This window comes from Erithacus rubecula (assembly GCF_903797595.1).
Source record: "Erithacus rubecula genome assembly, chromosome: 18".
Lineage (NCBI taxonomy): Eukaryota > Metazoa > Chordata > Aves > Passeriformes > Muscicapidae > Erithacus > Erithacus rubecula.
In genome coordinates, this window is record NC_136670.1 from 2,710,497 (window position 1) to 2,730,277 (window position 19,781).

Sequence of the window (19,781 nt, forward strand, 5' to 3'; positions counted from 1 at the left end):
CTGGCCAGCTTTGTGCTCCTGAGCTACCGGGGGTGTCAGGAAGTGTCCCTGTCACCGTGGGATGCCATGGGGGAGCTGCTCACCAGGGACATGAGAAGGGGGTGAAGGGCTCTTTTTATGGAAATTTGGGAATGAATAGGAGAACCTGGGCATTGCCCAAGAGACAAAGGAGGTGAAAAAGTCAAGATAGAACATGGGAAAAAGGGAGAGAGGAGCTGTTTGTGAGGAAGGTGATCCAGACCTGTGGAGTAGGACAGGGGTCCAACAGGAGCATGGGCCAGGGAGGGCAGGTTTTGTCTGTGGGTGTGCACCCTGCAGCCCATCCTGCATCCTGCAGTCATGGTGGGAAAAGCCCTCCAAGATCATCCAGCCCAACCACTGACCCAGCAGGACTGTGTCCACACTAACCCACGTCCCCAAGGCCACATCTGCACATCTTCTGATCACCTCCATGGGCACTGCACCACTGCCCTGCACAGCTCTCCCACTGCCTGACCACCCTTTCCATGAAGAAATTTCCCCCAATTTCCAATCTAAACCTCCCATGGGGAGGCTGTTCCCTCTCCTGTCCCTGTTCCCTGGAGCACAGCCTGACCCCCCCCGGCTGTCCCCTCCTGTCAGGGAGCTGTGCAGAGCCACAGGGTCCCTCCTGAGCCTCCTTTTCTCCAGGCTGAGCCCCTTTCCAGCTCCCTCAGCCCCTCCTGGGGCTCCATTCCCTTCCCTGGACACACTCCAACCCCCCAATTTCCTTCCTGTATCCAAGGTCAGCCCCACTGCACTGGGCACATCCCTAGCCCCAGTTTCTCACTGCCCAATGACCTTCCAGGCCCTGAACTGGCAGTTTTAGGCAGAGCTTGGCACCCTGGAGTTGATGAAAGTTCAGAAATCCTCACTGTGTGAATGACTAGAAAAGTCTGTATTTACAGTCACACATCTGAGATCTGGGTGTTGGTTTTGCTTTCTGAGCATGCAACGTTTCCATTTTCAGTCTTTAAAACCAAAGGCTTTTTTTTTTTTTTTTTTTGTCTTACATAAGTAAGTGGCCACTGGCCAGAGGAGGGACTTTGCAGCTGCATGGAAAAAGAAAGTGGCAGGCCCTGTAAGGCAGAGGGACCAGCAGCCTGTGTGCAGGGATGGGTTCAGCCTGTGCAGCTGGAGTGGGGCAGGTCCAGCCCAGCCCTTTCCCCATGCAGGGCTCAGCTCTGCAGCCTCTGGGAACCTTTGTGCCCCCAGCTGCTGATTTTGGGGTACCAGCTGCTCCTGGGGCTGTTCCCCAGCTGTGACACAATCCCTGTGCCAGAGAGCTGCAGTGTGATGGGGGGACAGGTGGATTTTCCTGAGGTGATGCCAGAGCCTGGACTTCCCTCCAGAGCTGGGATGCTCTTAGCACAGAGATGCTTTAGTGCCAGAAGGGTTAACTCTCTGCTCCTTGGGAGGGGGAAGGGTTAAGCTTTCAAAACCAGAACCTTTTATTTTTGCAAGCAAAAATTCACACTCTCCACCCAAACCAACACTGAGGACCAGGGTATATTTGAGCCTGTCAGCTCTGCTTTGCTCTCTGCTGTTAAAAAACCCCACTGCTCTGTGCCTCAAAAAATGTCAGAGGGAAATTGAAAAATAACATTTTCCCCCTTTCCTGCTGCCACACATGCTTTCCTTCGACAGCAACTGGCATTGCTCCAGCGTCTTGGCGATGACTGAGCCAGTGGGTGCTGCTGCAGCTGGGTACAAGCTTGGGTGGGATCCTGGGTGCTGAATCCCCCCAGGGACCTCTGTGCGTTCTTCCTCTGATAAGGAGAAGGAAGGGAAGAGTGTGGTTGAGGTGTTGTAAAGATTGAAACACTCAGATAAGAAGCACAAGTGCCCCCAAAGCACTGGAATCTCAGGGCTGTAACAGCCAGAGCACGTTGCAGTGGCTTCACCTACTCAGCAGCTTAAAAGCATGGAAAGAAGTTTAAAGAGTCATCTGCACTTTTTATCACCTCGTTATCAGCTGTGCTACAAGGTGCTGCCACCTCCACGCAGCTCCAGGTTTGCTTGGTTTTGTCACCTGGATGAAAAATCAGGGACACACAGCACCCCTGAGGGTGCCCATGGATAGAGGTGGGGAGAAGCAGGGCCAGGCTGAGCACCCAAACCCTGCTGGGTTCAGCCCACCCACCTGGCATCTCCTGGTCCTCCTGGCCAAATGGAACAGAACCAAGGAATGGTTGGGTTGGAAGGGACCTTAAAGCTCAGCTCAACCCTCACCATGGCAGGGACATTTTCCACTGTCCCAGGCTGCTCGAAATTCTGCCAACCTGGCCTTGGACACTGCCAGGGATCCAGGAGCAGCTTCTCTGGGCAAACAGCATCCAGGCTGGAAATTTTTTGACCATTTTGGTGGTGCTGGTGGCCCATGTCTTCTGCACCTCCAGCTGGTGCCCCTTTCCTGTGAGCACCAGCACCAGGCCCAGCTGAAGCTCTTCTTCACATCCTGAGCTCACCCAAGCAGGAGCAAGCCCAGGGACACAAAATCACCCTGACAGCAGGGAAAGCAAAGGTGTCTTGAAATTACTTCAGCACTGAGCCTGCGAGTCTGCTGGGTTTGTTCGTGCTCATCTGAAAGCCTTTGACACATTCGAGCTGCGTGTTTCTTTTATGAATATGTAAATCAAAGCAGTGAAATTACAGATAATGATATGTAGTCAAAACTTTTCAGAAGTTAATGCATATTCCTTATTTTGCAGATTTCTATCACATTTGTATTTGCAAAATAGATGAGATAACGCCGCTCAAGAGAACAGCTTTCCTGTCATGATACACCTTTCAGATCCCACTCTGGGTTGCTGCCAGCTCCCTTCCCAGTGCCAGGGGCCCTCAGCAGCATCCTGGGGTGCTGAGGCACAGCTGAGCTGCCCCTGCTTTCGAGGGCTATGTGCTGCAGGGCTGGGACAAACCTGGGCAGGAAAACATTTTGGGTTCAGCTGTCCCAGGCAGGGGTTGCCTGCGTGGTGTGCCTGTGATGCCTTAAGTTTTTAGTTTCTCTGTTCTGGGTGTGCAGCTTTTAGTTTCATATTAAGGGTTACTAGGATATTTTCGCAGGCTGGTGAAGACAAAACAGTTCTGTTCCAGCTGGGGACTCAAGGACAATTTCTTCAAACTTCAGGCCCTAAGCATAAACAGCGTGAAAAGAGGAGGGCAGGCAAGCAAGCAAGGAGGATGAAACTTCATGATTGAGGCAGTTGATTTTTGTATGCAAATGGACTAAAACCTATAAGAATGTGAGATCTCATACCAAGCTCTCTTTTGTTTCCATCCTGGAGCCATCCAGGCAAGGACTGTGGCACTGGTACTGCCAGGGTGTGGCTTTTGAAGGCCCCTCAATAAATACACATTTTATTCCTCTTAACTCTGTCCAGCCTCTGTTACAGCTCCTCTAGGCATCCCCTGGCACTTTGGAGATCAGCCCATGCAGTCCAGAAGGGTTTTAATGAAAAAAAATTACTCATTTGCTCATTTGTAGCTGTCTTGCTACAAGCCCAGCTTTAGATATGACAGTAACATAATGCCAATGTCATAAAATACTTTAAAAATGAGGGTGTCTTTCCACAAAGCAATTCAGTACTTTTCCAAAGTGAAGTTTTCAAAATAACACTAGTCTGGTGTGGTTTCTCGTTGTACACAAAATATACAACCCCAAATATTTGGCTTTATTCTTGTTGTGGTTTAACCCCAGCTGGTAACTCAGCACCACAGAGCTGCTCTCTTTTTCCCCCACACCCATGGGAAGGGGAGGGGAACCAGAAAAATAAAACATCCTGGGGGTCAAGATAAAAAGAGTTTAATAATTAAAATAAAGTAAAATAATAGTATAACAACAATTAAAAGAGAAATAACAAAACCAGAGACCCTGAGAAAGACAAGTGATGCCCAGTGCAGTCACTCAGCACCCACTGAGTGGTGCCCAGCCCATTCTCCAGCAGTGCTCACCCCTCCTGGCCAGTCCCTCCCCAATTTCTGTACTAGGATGGAATATCACATCCATATCCTCTTGGGATCAGCTGTCCTGGCCATGCCCCCTCCTGGTTTCTTTTCGCTGGCAGAGCACGAGACACTGCAAAGTCCTTGATTTAGGGTAAGCAGTCCTCAGCAACAACTCAAACATCAGCGTGTTATCAGCATGATTCTCATTCTGAGCCCAGAACACAGCACTGACCAGCTACTGAGAGGAAAATTAACTCCATCCCAGCTGGAGCAGGGCAATGCTGCTTTAGGAGCAATGCCAGAACTCCTGGCTCAGACCTATCAGCTGCTGTCCTGTGATGTTCTCTGTTACCAGGTGAGGTGCAGTGCTCACATCTGTCAATTTGCTGCTGTTCTGTGATGTTCTGTTACCAGGTGAGATGCAGTGCTCACATGTCTATTTGCTGCTGTTCTGTGATGTTCTCTGTACCAGGTGAGATGCAGTGCTCACATCTGTCTATTTGCTGCTGTTCTGTGGTGTTCTCTGTACCAGGTGAGATGCAGTGCTCACATCTGTCTGCTCCTCCTGGAGCTCCCAGTGCAGGGCAGACCCAGCTCCCTGGGACCTGTGCTGATCCATCCTTTTATCACCAAACATTCCACGGGGGCTGACCTGCAGGACTGAGCTCCTGTCAGCACCTTGCCCAGGCTCTCTGCAGCCTGCTGAGCCTCCTGCAGACCTGGGCTGTGGCTGGGGCTGCCTGCAGCTCCTGCTGCTCCCAGTTCAGTGACAGTCACAGAGCCATCCTCAGTCCCACCCTGCCTGGCGCATCCCAGCGCATCCCCAGCATCCCAGGACACCGGGACATCAGCCCTGCCCCTCGCAGCTCAGCTCTGCTGGGAACCTGACCCTTTTCTGTCCCCATTTAATGTCACCACCTCTAATAGCGTGTGTGGGTGAGCGGCTCGGAGCACGCGATGCTGCCGGAGCACCCGGGCTGTGCATCCTCCCTCCCTCCCTTCCCCCTCCCTCCTCCTCCTCTTTCTTCTTGCAAACACCTACATCCTTCCTGTATTGTTCCAAACCGCAAGATCGTGAGCTGAGCGCAGAGCTGTGAGTGCAAAGGGCTGCGGGGGGAGGTGGTCCCTGCGCTGAAATATCACCGGAAACCTCCGTCCTGCCCTTGCATAACCGGGCTGGGCTGCTCTGCCCTGACCCTCTCCAGCCTCTTCTGTCACCGTGTCCCTCGCTGTGACACCTGTGGCGTGGGACTGCTCTGCTTCTGGAGCTCCTTGCTGCGTTATCACCCGCACTCATTTGAGCAAAGAGCTTTCTGAAAGTCTGGTCTCTCCCCCAGCTCTCGTTGGGCTGCCTCTGATTCAGCTCTGGAATGGTTTGGGTTGAAAGGAGCATTGAATCTCAGCTTATTCCTGCCCCTGCCATGGGCAGGAACACTTTTCACCAAATCAGGTTGTTCCCAGACCTGTCCAGCCTGGCCTTGGAACCGTCATGGATGGGACATTGGCAGTTTTCACACGTGTCCTGCCAAAGTATTTTGTCTCTGTGTTCCTTTGGTCCCTCTCCATCCTGTGTGGAAGGAAGAACATTAACAGGAGTTTCACAAACTCCTCAGGGTTTTCACCTGAGAGAGAGAGAGTGAGAGAGGCAAAAAACCAGAGCTAAATGCATTTCCCAAGCTTCCTCCTGAGAGTGTAGCATCCGTGTTTTGCACAGATGTGGTTCAGCACAGCTGCTTGTGCTCTGCTCTGCCAGCCCCAAACACGCTGTGGCTGGACAGCCACCAGGCAGGGATGGTCACTGCTGTGCTGGGAGCAGCTGGTACACTGGAAGGTGTCCTAGCCCATGGCAGGGCTGGGATGAGCTGAGCTTTAAGGTCCCCTCCAGCCCAAACTCTTCTGTGATTCTGTGACCTGGCTCCATAAATACACTGTGGCCACACCAGGTGCTCTGAGGTGTCTCTACATGCCCTGCAGAGGCTGGGAAATGTAGCTCTGCCCCACCACCAAGGAAGAGACCTGGGAATAAAACATCTGGTGGCCATGTGGCCGTGCTACCCAAAGCTCCTGTGACAGCCTTGTCCCACATGTGCCCCAGCCTGCCCTGCTGAGCTGCTGTGCATTCAGTGCTGTGCTGGCAGTGGATGATACTCACTGCTGCTCCAAACCCCACAGCAGATTTCATGCCTAAAACATCATAATTAGGAGGGATGGTGAAAAGCTGCAGGAACAGAAGGCTCTCATGGCTCTCCAGGAAATGCCAGCTGAGATTTGTATCACTCAGCTCCGAGGAAAACCTTCACTCATGTTGGTTTTTCACTGCCAAACTCTTCCCTTGCACCTGGCAGAGTCAAGCCAGTTCCCAGACAGACAGGTCTTAATGGGATTTGGCTTTTGGGGGTTATCCCAGGGCAAACACCAAGGTGCTGGGAAGACAAGGCAGGGCTCCCAGGGAGCCTGGGGTGCCCCTGGAGCTCTGTGCAGCTGATGCCCTGCTCTGGGCAGGGTCAGGGGCTGTGTCTCAGGAGCATTATTGGGTGAGGCTATTTTGGGAGAGCCTGGCTGGATCCTGCACCCCAGCAGCAGTGCTGAGCATGGATGTGGGAATGCCCCTGCTCCTCTCAGCCTGTGTTATGGGGATGCTGTCCATTAATGCCTTCAATCCCTTCTTAACCGACACAGCACCATCACCACACCAGCCCCCTCTGGGGCACACAGAATTTGGGAGAGCTGTCAGCCCAGCTGCCAGTTTGACAATACAAATTCTTCTTGTTCCCCAAACCAGCTGGTTCTCCTCAAGTGCTGTGCAGAAATGCCAAGGGGAGCTGCAGAACTCAGCAGCACCCAATGCCTGCCCTGTCCTGTGTGCTGGGATGAACTCAGTTCAGAACTGCCATGAAACCAAGCCCAGACACCCTCAAACACCAGTGTGCTCTGGTGGGATGAGTGTGGGTTGATCATGGGTTGACCTAATCTGTGGCCAGGTGAATAAACCTGCCTGGTGGTTTAAAAAACACCTTATCATGCTACAGCATAAAACTGGCTTGATCTAAGCCCTCCAAAAGCATGAAGGATCAGCTGTTCCTTCTGGGGCACTTGGATAAAACCCTACCTTGCTTTTATTAAGGGTCCTAAAAAGGCTGAAAGAGCTAGAGTTGCTCAGCATGGAGTAGAAAAGGCTTTGGACTCCATCAACCCCTTGAAGAGGGCTGGTGGAAAAGAGGGAGAGCAGCTCTTTGCACCAGCAGGGACAGGACAAGGGAGAACAGTTTTAAACTAGAGGGGAGATTTAGGTTAGGAGTTAGGAGGAAATTCTTTACTCAGAGAGTGTTCACTGGCACAGGATGGCTGCCCCATCCCTGGAAATGCCCCAGGCCAGGCTGGACAGGGCTTGGACCAACCTGGGATAGTGCAAAGGGGTGGAATGAGCTGAGCTTTAAGCCCAACCCATTCTCTGTGCTCAACCCTACAGGAGCTCATCTTTCTGCTCTGGCATCCAGCAGAATCTGGCTATTTCCACCTCCACAAGGAAACACTACCCAGCTCAGTCCAGTGCAGCAGTGTCCCCCAGAACATCCAGGAACAGAAGAAATGTCCCATTTTGTTCTCACTCCACCCTCACAGAGCTGGACTGATCCCCTGCATGGCTGCCCTACCTGGAACATCATGCAAAGCCCAGATCCCCAGGGTGCTGATCTCTGCAAATCCAGAGAGCCCCAAAAGGGTTTTGGTTCCTCCCTGGGAAGCTTAATATTCACCTGCCTTCCTGCCAGGGATGTGTGTGTTGGAGGAGCTGGAAAAAAGGATGCAGTGGAGGTGTGTTATTATCTTTTCATGGGAAATTCCTAGATGAAAGAAAGAAATTTAAAGTTTATGTCTCATTCTGTATTCCTTTCATTTTGGGTTTTGAGAAAGAAGAAATTATTCATGTCTCCAGTTCCTGCCTTTGCTCTCTCTCGTCTCTCTCTTTCTCTTCCTCTGTGCCAAAAATGAGAATACAAAGGGATGGATGGCAAATGTTTATAAGGAAGAGGAGATGTACTCTCTCCAGGTTTTTGAGCTTTTTGAACTCTATAGCTCTAAATAATGCCTGAAACTGTGTAAAAATGGCATCTTGAAAGGGAAAAAGTGAAGTGTTGAGACATTTCATACAGAGGAAAGAAAAGAAATCAGTTCTTGGGCATTTCTTGCTTTAATGCATTCAGTGTTATGAAGGGGTCAAAGGAAAAAAATCCAACATAAAAACATGAAACTTTTGATTGATTGTTTGAATTGCTGGGGGTGGGGTGTGTCAAGAAATCAAACTCTCCTAATGTGTTTGTTTTGCAACATGACTTCAGATTGCTTTTCAATTATTCAAAATAGGATATTTAGCTGCTTTTTTCCTCTTGATATTTGGAGCCTGAACCTAATGTAGATTTTGTGAACGTTTCCAGTGGAATTACTGAATACTGGGAAAGGCCTCGAGTGCCTGTGTTGTTTTGCCAGAAATACCCTCATAAATTTAAGGTTTTTTTGTGGCTGGCTTTTATTTCCCTCTGATTTCCAGGGAAGGGGACAGTCCCTGTGGGCACTGCAGCTCCAGGAGGGACTTGCCCACCTGGGTGACACTCGTTGTGCCCAGCAGAACAATCAGTGTGATTTGTTTAATTAATCCATCCTCACACTATCCTCATGCAGGCTGGCTCTCCTAGAGATGGCAGCCAAGTCTGGTTCTGCACAAGGATATGAGGAACTCCCAGGAGATGAGATTTGAGGGTGGAAAATGTCTTCAAACCCATCCTGCTCCACCTTTTTCCTTGGATAATTTTAGAAGCTCCTCCCCAGGGGCCATTTCCAGAATGTTGGTGGGAAAGCTGGGGGAGTGCCTGTGGCCTTTTCCCTCTGCATCCCAAATTCACTGAGGTGAGTGGGAGACAGGATGAGCTTCCTAAAGGGTAGGACTAGTCAAAAGACCAGCCACAATTAAAGCACTCAAATAAAGCTCTAATTATAAAAACTCCCCTGCATAACTGCAGAAATATTTTGTGTAAATTGCTTAAGAAAAAATTTCGTATAAACTGTGTTCCAAGCCAATAAATCTCCTTGCAGTGCAGTGATTCTGGAGATGGTATCTCATGTTCTGACAGTCTGTGCACTCCAGAAAGAGAAAAAAAAAGGTTCAATATGTTCTGAAATGCCTTTATCCTGTTTCTCTGCTAACTTCCCCCAAGCCAGTCTGTCTCCTGGAGAAATCCCAAATCCCTGGGACTTCTTCCAGACCTCCCTTTGATTGTGGGAGTCACAAGCTCCTGCTCAGGAGACAGAAATGATGCCATGCTCCACGTGCCCAGTCTGACTGTGGACATGCAGCTCCCAGATTCCTGCTGCCTGGAGCCCAGAGGGGTGCTGATGAAGCTGGCTGCAGCTGAGGTGGGTCTGGAAGCCCAGGTGGCTCTCCCCAGCCAGCCTTCCTTGCTGCCTTTGGCTCCCATCAGATGCAGGGTGCATCCACTGGTCCTGCTGCTTCCCGTGGGGCTGAAGTGCAGGATTAAATCAGGGATGGAGGGATTAATTAAACTAAATCAGGAGTGCAGGGAGCCACATCCCCCAGCGTGCCCACAGTGAGCCATGACCAGCCTGTGGGTGATCAGGAGGGAATCCAGAGGGGAATTGCTGGTTTTGCCTGGGAGTTTCTGAGACCAACAGCATTTTCAGCTTGTTGATTGCTAACAGGTGGCATTTTTAATTCCCCTTTATCAGGAGCCATGGGAAGGGTTGAGGAGCTGAAGGAACCTGGTTGTGGAGCAGCTGCTTGGCTGAAGGGTGTCCCAATGGCAGCATGGACAGGGGGGTGTAAGAGGAGAGTGAGTCACATCAAACTCCACAAACCCCTCTAGGACAGATGGAGTCACATTTTCCATCTGCCTTCCCTCCACAAGCAGCAGCTCTGAGGGAGATGGATGGCCCAGGGCACACATGGCTCTCCTGGCTTTGCACAAGCCGCTGACCTTTGGTCTGCATCCCATCTGAAATAAATGTCATTTTATAGTCATAGCTACCTCCCGTGACCAAAAATTCATCTGGGAAGCAATGAAATGTGCATTAATTACATATTGGAGAGCAGTAGAAGTGTTACTCTCTCCCACAGATTCACAGTGCAAGAGGCTTCATTCATCATAAAATCTTAATGGGATCACAGGCTGAGGAATTGCATTTTGCTGCAGGTCCCCACCTGGCTGGCCTTAAAAGCCATGAGGAGGGACAGCACTGCAGCATCCCCTGGTCCTTTCTGCTGTCTCTGGGTGAGGCTTCCTGGGTGTTCCCAAGTTTTGCTGCCTTGGAGCCACAATGGGAGCATGAACACAGGGAGAGAGCAAAGCAGGGTGTGGGCAGGAGCTGTGAAGGGGCAGAGGGGAGAGGCTGAGCACTGCTGGAGACACTCAGCTGCACAAACAGCTAAAAGAAGCTCACCAGCATCATCTGCAAAAACACCACCTCCTGAGCCCTGCTTTATCTGCCTCTGTCCCCACAATAACAATGGCAGAGCAACAGAAAGTTCTCTAATGGGCTTGAAGTGTAATAAAGTAACCCCACTAGGAATAAAATCTCCAGGAATTACTGTGCCAGGTATTATGCTGATTTATCAAATTGCAGTTGAAAGTCAAGACGAGTTGAGGAGACAGTGATAAAACATCTGATCTCCACTCTGACTCTAAATTACCCTTCTGGCCAGCACAGTATTGCATCCAGAGGAATGGTTATTCCTCTTTCTTCTTCAAAAATCATCACTCAAACTGGGAATTACACACTCCCTGTGTTTTGGAGGAAGCACTTTGCCTGCACTCTGTGATGAGCTGCTGAGTTTTTGGGACTCAGGCTCACAAACCTCCCACTGCAGAATGGAGCACATGGAGTGAAAGCAAACTGACTGTGCTTCATCCCTGAGACACAGGCTCTTTTTTGGGCTCTTCAGACTGCAGAAAGATGGCAGAGGTGCCTCATGTCATGTTTGCTTGGTGGGCAGAGCCTTTCCAGCCCTGGGGACAGCAGTGGGCAGAGGGCAGGAGCACAGCTGTGCTGCTGAGGAGGTTCCATCCCCACTTGCTCCATGCAGCCAAGAGCCCACCTGGAATACCAGGCACAGCTCTGGTGCCTGCCATGTAAGGAGGATGTTGGAGCAAGTCCAGAGGAGCCTGTGGAGCTGCTGAAGGCACTGGAGACCGGCTGAGAGAGCTGGGGCTGTTCAACTTGGAGAAAAGAAGGTTGTGTGGAGAGCTCAGAGCACTTTTCCAGTGTGTAAAGGGGCTACAGGGAAGCCAGAGAGTGACTCTTCCTCAGGAACTGCAGTGACAGGACAAGGGGAATGGGTTATAACAGCAGGAGGGAAAATTTAGATTATAAATTAGGAAGAAATTGTTTGCTGTGAGGGTGAAAGTGCTGAGAATAGCTGTGGCTGCTCCATCCCGGGAAGTGTGCAAGGCCAGGCTGGACAGGGCTTGGAGCAACCTGGGATAGTGGAAGGTGTGTGAAAGGAGATGTGTTTGAGGTCCCTTCCAACCCAAACCACTCAGAGATTCTACAATCCCATGCTTGCATCTGTGGGCTGGGCCATGCCACAGTGGCAGTGTGGGTGTTCTGGTGGCCCCACCTTGGTGAGGCACAGATGTGTGTGGGAAGAGCAGCTGGAGGTGCTGTGCAGCCACTTTAGGGTCTGACATCTAGCCTGTGCCTGGCACTGCCCAGAGCCAGCTCCCTGCAGCTCATCTCCTTCACCATGGGCTCACTCTGCATCTGGACTCCAGCACCTTTGGCAACAGGAGCACTGGCCAAGGCTCAAGTCTGCCCTCGGTGGGGACCAGGACTTCACCAAAGCCCCTGCTCCCAGCACGTGCTGCAGTGGTCAGGGGTCTGGGATTTGTCCAATGAAGTCCTTTCCTTTGATCCTTCTTGTGTGAAGCTCTCAATATTGCCTGTCAGGGCTGTCTCCCCCTCCATTCCATCACAGCAGTGATGATAACTCAGATGTAACAGAGACAGTGTCCTCCCAGCGCTGCCCTGTGCCATGGGCACAGCTCAGGGTGGTGCCACTGGAGGATCCACAGGTCAGGAGCAGACTTTCCACACACCCTGGCTGTGGGGGAGGCTGTGTCCTGCTGGGGCAGTGGGATACTGGTGGATATTCCCCATTTCTGTGGGAACCAGGCACAGCTGTTGAGGCACCCATCAGCAGCTGTGCTCCAAAGGTTGACACATTGTCCTAGGTTACAATGTAAAGATGTGCCCAAAAATCTGTATTCTATCACTATCTGCTGAAACCAGGGGGGACAGCGATCCTTATCTCTGTGGGAGATATCCTCTGCTAATGGGCCAGCTATTAAAAACCAGATGGGGCAATCATCTTTGTCTTTCCCATGACCCATTCTTCTGTCAGGGAGATATCTCCTGTTAATGGGCCATTGAGTCCCAGTGCATGACTGATAAAATTACATCATCCCATTAGGAGATGCTCAAACCAGATGGGGAGAACCAAGCCTTTCCTACTTTGGAAACACCAGAGCAGCCCTTACCCACTGGTTTCCAGAAGACAAGAACTACCAGAGCTTTCTACAGGATCACTACTTCAACAAAACCACTTCATCTGGGCTGCTACCACCACCCTGACTAGTGGGTGTCAGACTATTTCTGACTCTGTTAGTGGTTTTCCTTTTGTACTATTGCATGTATTTTATTTTTCTCTTTTTTACCTATTATATTGTATTTCTGACCTGGAGCCTGTCACTGCTTTTGCTTTTATAAACCATTACACACACCGAGATGCAGGTGCTGAGGTTTGTTCAATCCCTTATTACATCCCACAGCACTGCTAATTATGTGTTCATAAACCAAAGTCAATTAACCAGGGCTGTCCCTGCTCCTGCTTCTTCACATCCCTCTCCATCGCTAGCCTGAAGTCTGGGAATGCCTGCCTTGGTCCTGCTCTGCAAACCCTGTCCCAAAGCTGTTCCAGAGCCTTGTGAGAATCCAAGTGGTGCTTTTTGGCTCAAACTGGGAGCTCCACAGCTCATCCTGCCCTGGAACACCACCTCTGCCTTTGCAGCTCTGGGGCAGGTAGAAAGGAGGAGGAGGGGAGCCAATATCCTTCTTCAAATATGAAAAAAATTACCACAACAAGGAAAGCAATAAATTCTTCCTATGTTCAAAAGCAAGGGATTTGCTTTGTAGGGAGAGAGATTTAGATTATCTGCCTGGAATTTAAAGGTTTTTAAAGGGAGGTTAGGCACACAGGCAGGGTTTAGGGAGAGCTAACCCTGCCCTGAGGCTTCCTGAGATGGGGCTACTGAATTTACCACTGCTGTTAATAACAGACCAAAGGTTCAGAGCAGGGGGAAGCTCCCCTAGCCACACCACCCCTGCCTGGCCCAGGCCCCCAGGTCCTGACCCTCCAGGCTGGGCTGAACCCCTTTGTTGAACTGGATGCATCCTTTCAGCACTCTAAGAGGCTGATAAAGATGGAGAACAGCTAATTGCAAAGGCAGATAGTGACAGGACAAGTGGGAAGGGATTTAAACTGAAAGAGAAGAAATTTAGGTTGGATATGGGGAAGGATTTTTTTTTTGCCTTGTGAGTGTGGGGAGGCCCTGGCACAGGGTGCCCAGAGAAGCTGTGGCTGCCCCTGGATTCCTGGAAGTGTCCAAGGCCAGCTTGGACAGGGCTTGGAGTAACCTGGGATAGAAAAATGTGTTCCTGCCCATGGCAGGGGGTGGATTGAGTTGGGCTTTAAGGTCCCTTCAACCCAAACCATTCAGTGACTCTGTGAGCCAGCTGTGATGGTGGATGGGAGACTCAGCTCCCAGTTGCTTCCCTGGAGCAATTCCAGGTCCATGACAATTAGCCAACAGTTGGAATACCATTTAAGCACAGCTGCCATCATGCAAATTTAGAGATTAGTAGGGATTAAAGTGGTTTGGAAAGCCTCACAATTTCTCATTAATGCTCTGGGCTCTCTAATAGCCAACTGCCCTGCATTCCCCAGGCAGCTCCACATCCCCAAGGCTGGAGATGGATCACTGTGCTCTCCCTGGTGCCCCAGAGCAGCCTCCAGCCCTCTGAGAGAAGCAGAGGCAGCCCTGCAGAAATGTAGGGAGGCGGCCAGAAAGTTGTCAAAAATGTGGTTATTGCCTTGCACAGTTCCCTCTAAATTGGCAAGGTCACCTTTCAGTGGCTCCCTGCACTGCTGTCCCACCAACCTTCTCCATGGAGGCCTCCAAAAGGCTCCAAATCCAGTCACAGTGACCCAAAGGTGGCAGAGCTGGGGCTGCCAGCTGGGCTGCAGGGGGATGGACATCACGGGTGGCACCTTCCTTCAGAGAGGACAAACCACAGGCACCTGGTGCCACCAAAACTCCCAGGGATGATCCCTTCCAGACCTTCTCTCAGGGCTGGAAACCTCCTCCCTGCCATCTCAGTCTCAGGGCCACTTACCTGCCACACACACGAAGAGTTAATCTCTCTGCAGCTCTCCCTGGAGGAAATCCTATCTCTTTGCTGTGATAACTCAAGGAAGGTTTTCATAATGTTCCATTTTCTCCCCTTATTTTAATCATTGCATATTTATGATGAAATTAATTACTTTGGTATTGCAGAGTGAGAAGATGATGGGGCAGGTGAGAATGTGATGGGAGAGGAGAAAGCTGAGGAGGACAAGGCAGAGGCCACTTCCAGGGTGTCCCCAGAATAAGGAGAGATTGCTTCAGCTCTATTTTCATACGTTTTATTATAAAGAAAGGTAAGATAAGCATCGTGAACCGAATGTGCCAGGTGCTGCCAAAGCAGCGCCCTCAAACAAAATAAAAAATAAAAAAAACCCCAAAAATGCACCTTATGAGAAACTGTAATTATGCTCTCTAATTTCTTCATAAATAGACAAAAATCATTGTCAGCAATTTTTTAAATAGATGGACATATGGCCGGAAAAAAAATAATAATGCCATACAACATGGATATAAATTGTCCATTTCTTGCTGTACAAATAATAGAAACAAGTTTGGCAGGCTTTTTCTGTTGGTTTTTATACACATCTCCCTTCTATGTATAACTAAAAAATGTGCTACAATTAATATAAAATGCTTTTACTATAAAGTAAACTACTAATTTCTTTCACAAAAAAATCTTAAAGATGTCTTTAGCACAGCTCTAAAACACTTAGTAAACTACTTACAACTATCCAACAAATTATATTTTCATGATCTCTTTCACATTTGTCCTCTCATAGTTTGCCTTCTGCTCTCTCTCCCCCACCTAGCTAGCAATAGTTTTTATTTATTTTTGCAATTTTTTTTTCGCCAGACCATCCAAGGCCTTTGCATGTACAATATTCACACAAACTTCACATTTTCTTGCACAAAGTTTAGTGCTGTTAGCAAGTCAAAAGAGTGCATCCTCCTACTGAGCTGGCCTAATGCTGCAGGACACCAGACCTGGGTTTATGCTGCGTCTAAAAGCAGTTCACTAGGAAAATAGTCTGTAGCTAAGCTGATGGCAAGCAGAAAAACGGTGTCCTTAGTTTAACTTCATTATTTTTTTGTTGGTTTTGCACTTATTTTATCATTTTTATTTGAATTTTCTCTCTTTATTGATTTTTTTGTTCCTTGCGATAGACGAGGTGGGGTTTTGTTGTTTTTTTTTTTTTTTGGGAGGGGGCGCTTCCATGGCAAGTAGACTTGTCATTTTTTTTTCTTTAGAGTTCAAAAAGAAAAGGAAAAAGAAGAAAACTGCAGTTAGAGCCTGGGGATGAAGCCAGCGCCGAGGTGCGGGGGCAGCTGTCCCGCCCGTGCGACCCGCCCGTGCCTCTCGCCGGGCTGTGGGAATGACCCTTCAATGTCCTTCATGAGCCTCCTCCACGGGGACCACGAGCCTTAGGTGAGGTAGAGTGCCTTGTCCCTTGGCAGCATGCTGTAAGAGAAAGCAGAGGCACGTCAGACAGCAGCTGGCACGGGTTTGTGCTGCATTCTGGATTTTAGGGTGATGCCATTCTGGTGGTTGTGTTGGGTTGATGTGCCCAGCAATGTGTATCTGTCCCCATCTGCTGCAGCCGGGTGGGGCAGTGCCCCTGATCTCCTGGCACATATTATCTGCTAATGGGCCATCTTTAAACCAGCTGGGACAATCATCTTTATCTTTCCACAGCCCATCCTCCCTCCAGGAGATATCATCTGCTGCTGGCCCATTGAGTCCCAGTGCATGACTGATAAAATTCCATCATCCCACTGGGAGATGCTCCATCCAGGGAAGGAGCCAAGCCTTTCCTACCCAGAGAAAAACTGAGATTTTGGACACCAAGTTACCTTCTTTCCACTGGATTCCAGAGGAAAGCCAGACCTTTCCACATCATCCCTGCACCTTCAGAGGAAAACTGCACCTTCTCCAGGAGCACTGCTCCAGCTGAACCACATCTGCCACTGCAGGAGGATGCAGCCACCATTGAATGGGACTGCTGCCACCACCCTGACTGACTGATGGGTGTCAGCTTGGATTCTGACTCTGGCAGTGTTTTGGGATTGTTCTTTGTAATACTGCATTTCTATTTTAATTTTCCTAGTAAAGAACTGTTATTCCTGATTGCCCTATCTTTGCCTGAGAGCCCCTTAATTTCAAAATTATAATAATAATTTGGAGGGAGGGGGTTTACATTCTCCATTTCAAAGAGAAGCTTCTGTCTTTATTGGCAGATAAGTGTCCTTCAAACCAGTACAGTGGTTTGCACCTTTTTCTCTTTTATATTGATGCTTTAACTTTTTAGCTTTTCAGTTTTCCAGCTCCTGTAGTGCATTAGTGTATAACTCTGAACTCCACAGAGAGTGTTAGTGAGCTCTCCTCACAGTTTGGTGAGGATTGCAAAGCAATCCTCTGCCAGCCTGAGAACCAAACACAGCCTTGGCCTCAGCCCCAAAAAGTAAAACCAAAAGTGAATTGGGAAGGGGGAAGCAAACTGGGGGTGTCTGATTTCATTACCTGAAGCTCTAATTGGACAATGAACCACTGATATGCAATTAGACCAAACATATCTGAAAAACTTGTGACCATTGTCTATCTTAGGTGTAGCCTCTGTGAGACTCCTGCACTGCCCAAGGTGTATCTGTTGAAGGCCTTTAATAAATACCCACTTTATTCTTTCAACTCTATCTAGCCTTTGTTCTAGGCGGCCTCTCCAAGGCATCAATATGTTCTCTGTATTTTTTTTGCATATATTTGTAGCCTGTTGTATTAGTGGCCAGTTTTCCCAGTAGTTTTCCATACCCTTTCCCTAGGCAGAAAGACAAAACAAAGTCTTGTCTTTGTTTTCCAAACAAAAATATTCCAAAGCCCCTGTCCTATCTTGCTTTTCCCTAGGAACCAAGGCTGAAAAACAGCTCTTCAGTTGTTCTCATCAACAAAGTACCAGTCCCATGTGAGAGGGGGAAGACTTGGAAGGGGATTGACCTGGGAGTGGAATAACATCAACATCACCACTGTGCTCCTAACTGGTACTTTTGGTCAATTATGGTAATTTACCAAACTTATAAAACTGTCTGCACCCCTGTGGGGGGTGGACTTTTATGAAAAATTTTCCATAACTGCCCTCCAATAAATATCAGCTTTCTATCACCTCCTATACTAACATTATCTCCAAAGTGTGTGTTGTTTTATTTCTAGGTTGAAAAAAAGCATGAAAGGCACAAAATACAGGGTGGGCTGCACATAGAGGGACCACAGCAGGATCATTTAGGTTGGAAAATCTCTCTAATATCAAGGCCAACCATTCTCCCAGCACTGCCAAACCTTGTCCCCAAGTGTCACATCTGGCTTTTAAAGCCTCCAGGGATGGTGTCTCCACACTGCAGCTCTTCCAATGCTTGACCACTCTTTCCCTGCAGGATTTTTTTCCAAATACCCAATCTAAACCTCCCCTGGTGCAGCTTGAGGCTGTTTCATTTTGTCCTGCTCCTTGTTCCCTGAGAGAAGAGCCCAACCCTCACCTGGCTACCTCCTCTTTCCAGAGGGTAGCCCTGACCTAACTCTAACTCTAACCCTAAATTTCAGGCTGTAGCTGTAGATAGTCAGAAGACCCCTTAAGAGTAGGACTTGAGTGTAATTTTATCTCTTCCTGAATTTCAGCTATGTGGGTTACAACCTCAGTTTCTTCCTCTGGCTTAATCACTGCTCTGGCTGCTGGGGCCACCATCCCCTGCTTCACCACACCTGAGGCTGAGCCATGGAGGTTTAGAGAGGTAATTTTGGACCAAATGTGCTCATTCTGACACTACATAAGGAGAGCCCAGAGATGGAGCTCAGACACTCTTTTTTTTTTCAGGACACAGTAGAGAGAGAAGTGGCTTAAGTCCCTCTCCCCTGGTTGATGATCTGTGCAGGTTTTGCTTTGAGATCCAGGACTTTCAATTGGGTTTATCACCTGCACACATCACCAGCTCCATAAAGACATCTTGGCCTCAAAAAGTGAAGAATGTTAAAAGTCTTGAGAGGTTCTGGTGTGGGTGTGCTTGTGAGTGGAGTGATGGGGAAGAGGCAAAGCAGGGCTGTTGCTGATAGAGCTGTCTTCTGACAGAGTCAAGAGCTCACCCTCTGCTAATCTCCACATTTTATAATCTGCATTTAAAATTCAGAGTCTTCTTTCCTGCACTCAGAAAAGATTTAATGCCACTGAGCAGCAGAGAGGTATTCCAGTCCTAACTTCATTAATTTTACACAACACTCTACAGAACATTTCCCAGTTCATTACAAAATATTACCATAAATAATTGAACCCAAACTAAGTGCAGTTGTGATGGGTTATCTTTGCTTTTTTATAGTGTTTGTCCATTTAGCTCCTGATTTGGAAAATTCCCCCCTTTGGAGAAGGTTACTTCATTGTTGGAAGAAATTAGGGCGGTTAGAAATGTCTGGATCTAGTGGCAGTTTGTGGTTTTTTGTGCTCGGAAAAGGTGTAATGGTCCCATATTTTAGCCTAAAGAAGAGTGGGAAGAGGGGGAAAGTTACTAAAGGATGACAGCCAAAAAGAACCTAATCCATGCCTTGAAAACAAGAGGAAGGACATAGAAGAATCCATTTCAGTGTTATCCCAAAAATACTTAAGTGTGAGGGGACAAAGGTAAATCATAGAATGTTTTAGGACAGAAAGGACAGAACCCCTGAAGAGGGTGTGGAGAGAGATGCAATCAGAAAACAAGGCAGAAAAAACAAAGGAGGTGCTTTGAGGAGTTAAGATTGAACTAGGGATTAAGGAAAGTTTGCACATGATTGCAAACCAAGCTGCACCTCTGGTGGAGGTGAGGCAGCTCCCCTGGAGAAAGTCAATGTGAAACTGAAGAATTCAGTGCCTGGGAAACAGCAAGTGCCAGATCAGGCTGTCAGGTGAGGGAGACAAGGGACTAGGAAAGGAGTTTGTGATGTGGTGGCAAAAAAGCATTGAAATTGTGTGCTGCAGTCACTGTGGGAAGTGATAGGCAAACACCAAGCAGGAGCTGAGAAATGCTCCCCATGTCTGCTCACAATCTAGGACAGCTTGGGCTTTAGCCCAGAAAGAGCCAGGAAAATTGGAAGGAAGTCAGCAAGCAAAAAGTCATTAAGAATAGGGAGAGCAGGAGGTAAGAAACATTTCAAACTCTCTCTGCAGCAAGGCTGAGTTATGAATTAAGGAGTGTCTGCTCACAGGATCCCAGAATTTGCAGGGCATGAGGGAAGAAGTGTCATTCTAACTAGCAAGGATAGGCTGGGAAACAAAAATCCCTACAACAGTTCCCTCAATAGACAGAGAAGGACAGAGAAAAAGAAAACCTTGT

At 48.7% G+C, this 19,781-nt stretch overlaps 2 protein-coding genes across 2 annotated transcripts in view; both read right to left on the reverse strand.

The window, feature by feature from the left end:
* Positions 1-19,781, reverse strand: part of CBFA2T2 (CBFA2/RUNX1 partner transcriptional co-repressor 2) — a 264,258-nt gene that overhangs the window by 109,598 nt on the left and 134,879 nt on the right. The window lies entirely within an intron of this gene.
* Positions 14,705-19,781, reverse strand: part of TOX2 (TOX high mobility group box family member 2) — a 153,678-nt gene continuing 148,601 nt past the window's right edge. The window contains exon 9 of the mRNA XM_079322014.1: positions 14,705-15,897. Within this exon, the coding sequence (XP_079178140.1) occupies positions 15,861-15,897 (37 nt within the window). The 3' untranslated portion in view covers positions 14,705-15,860. The remainder of the gene's footprint in view (positions 15,898-19,781) is intronic.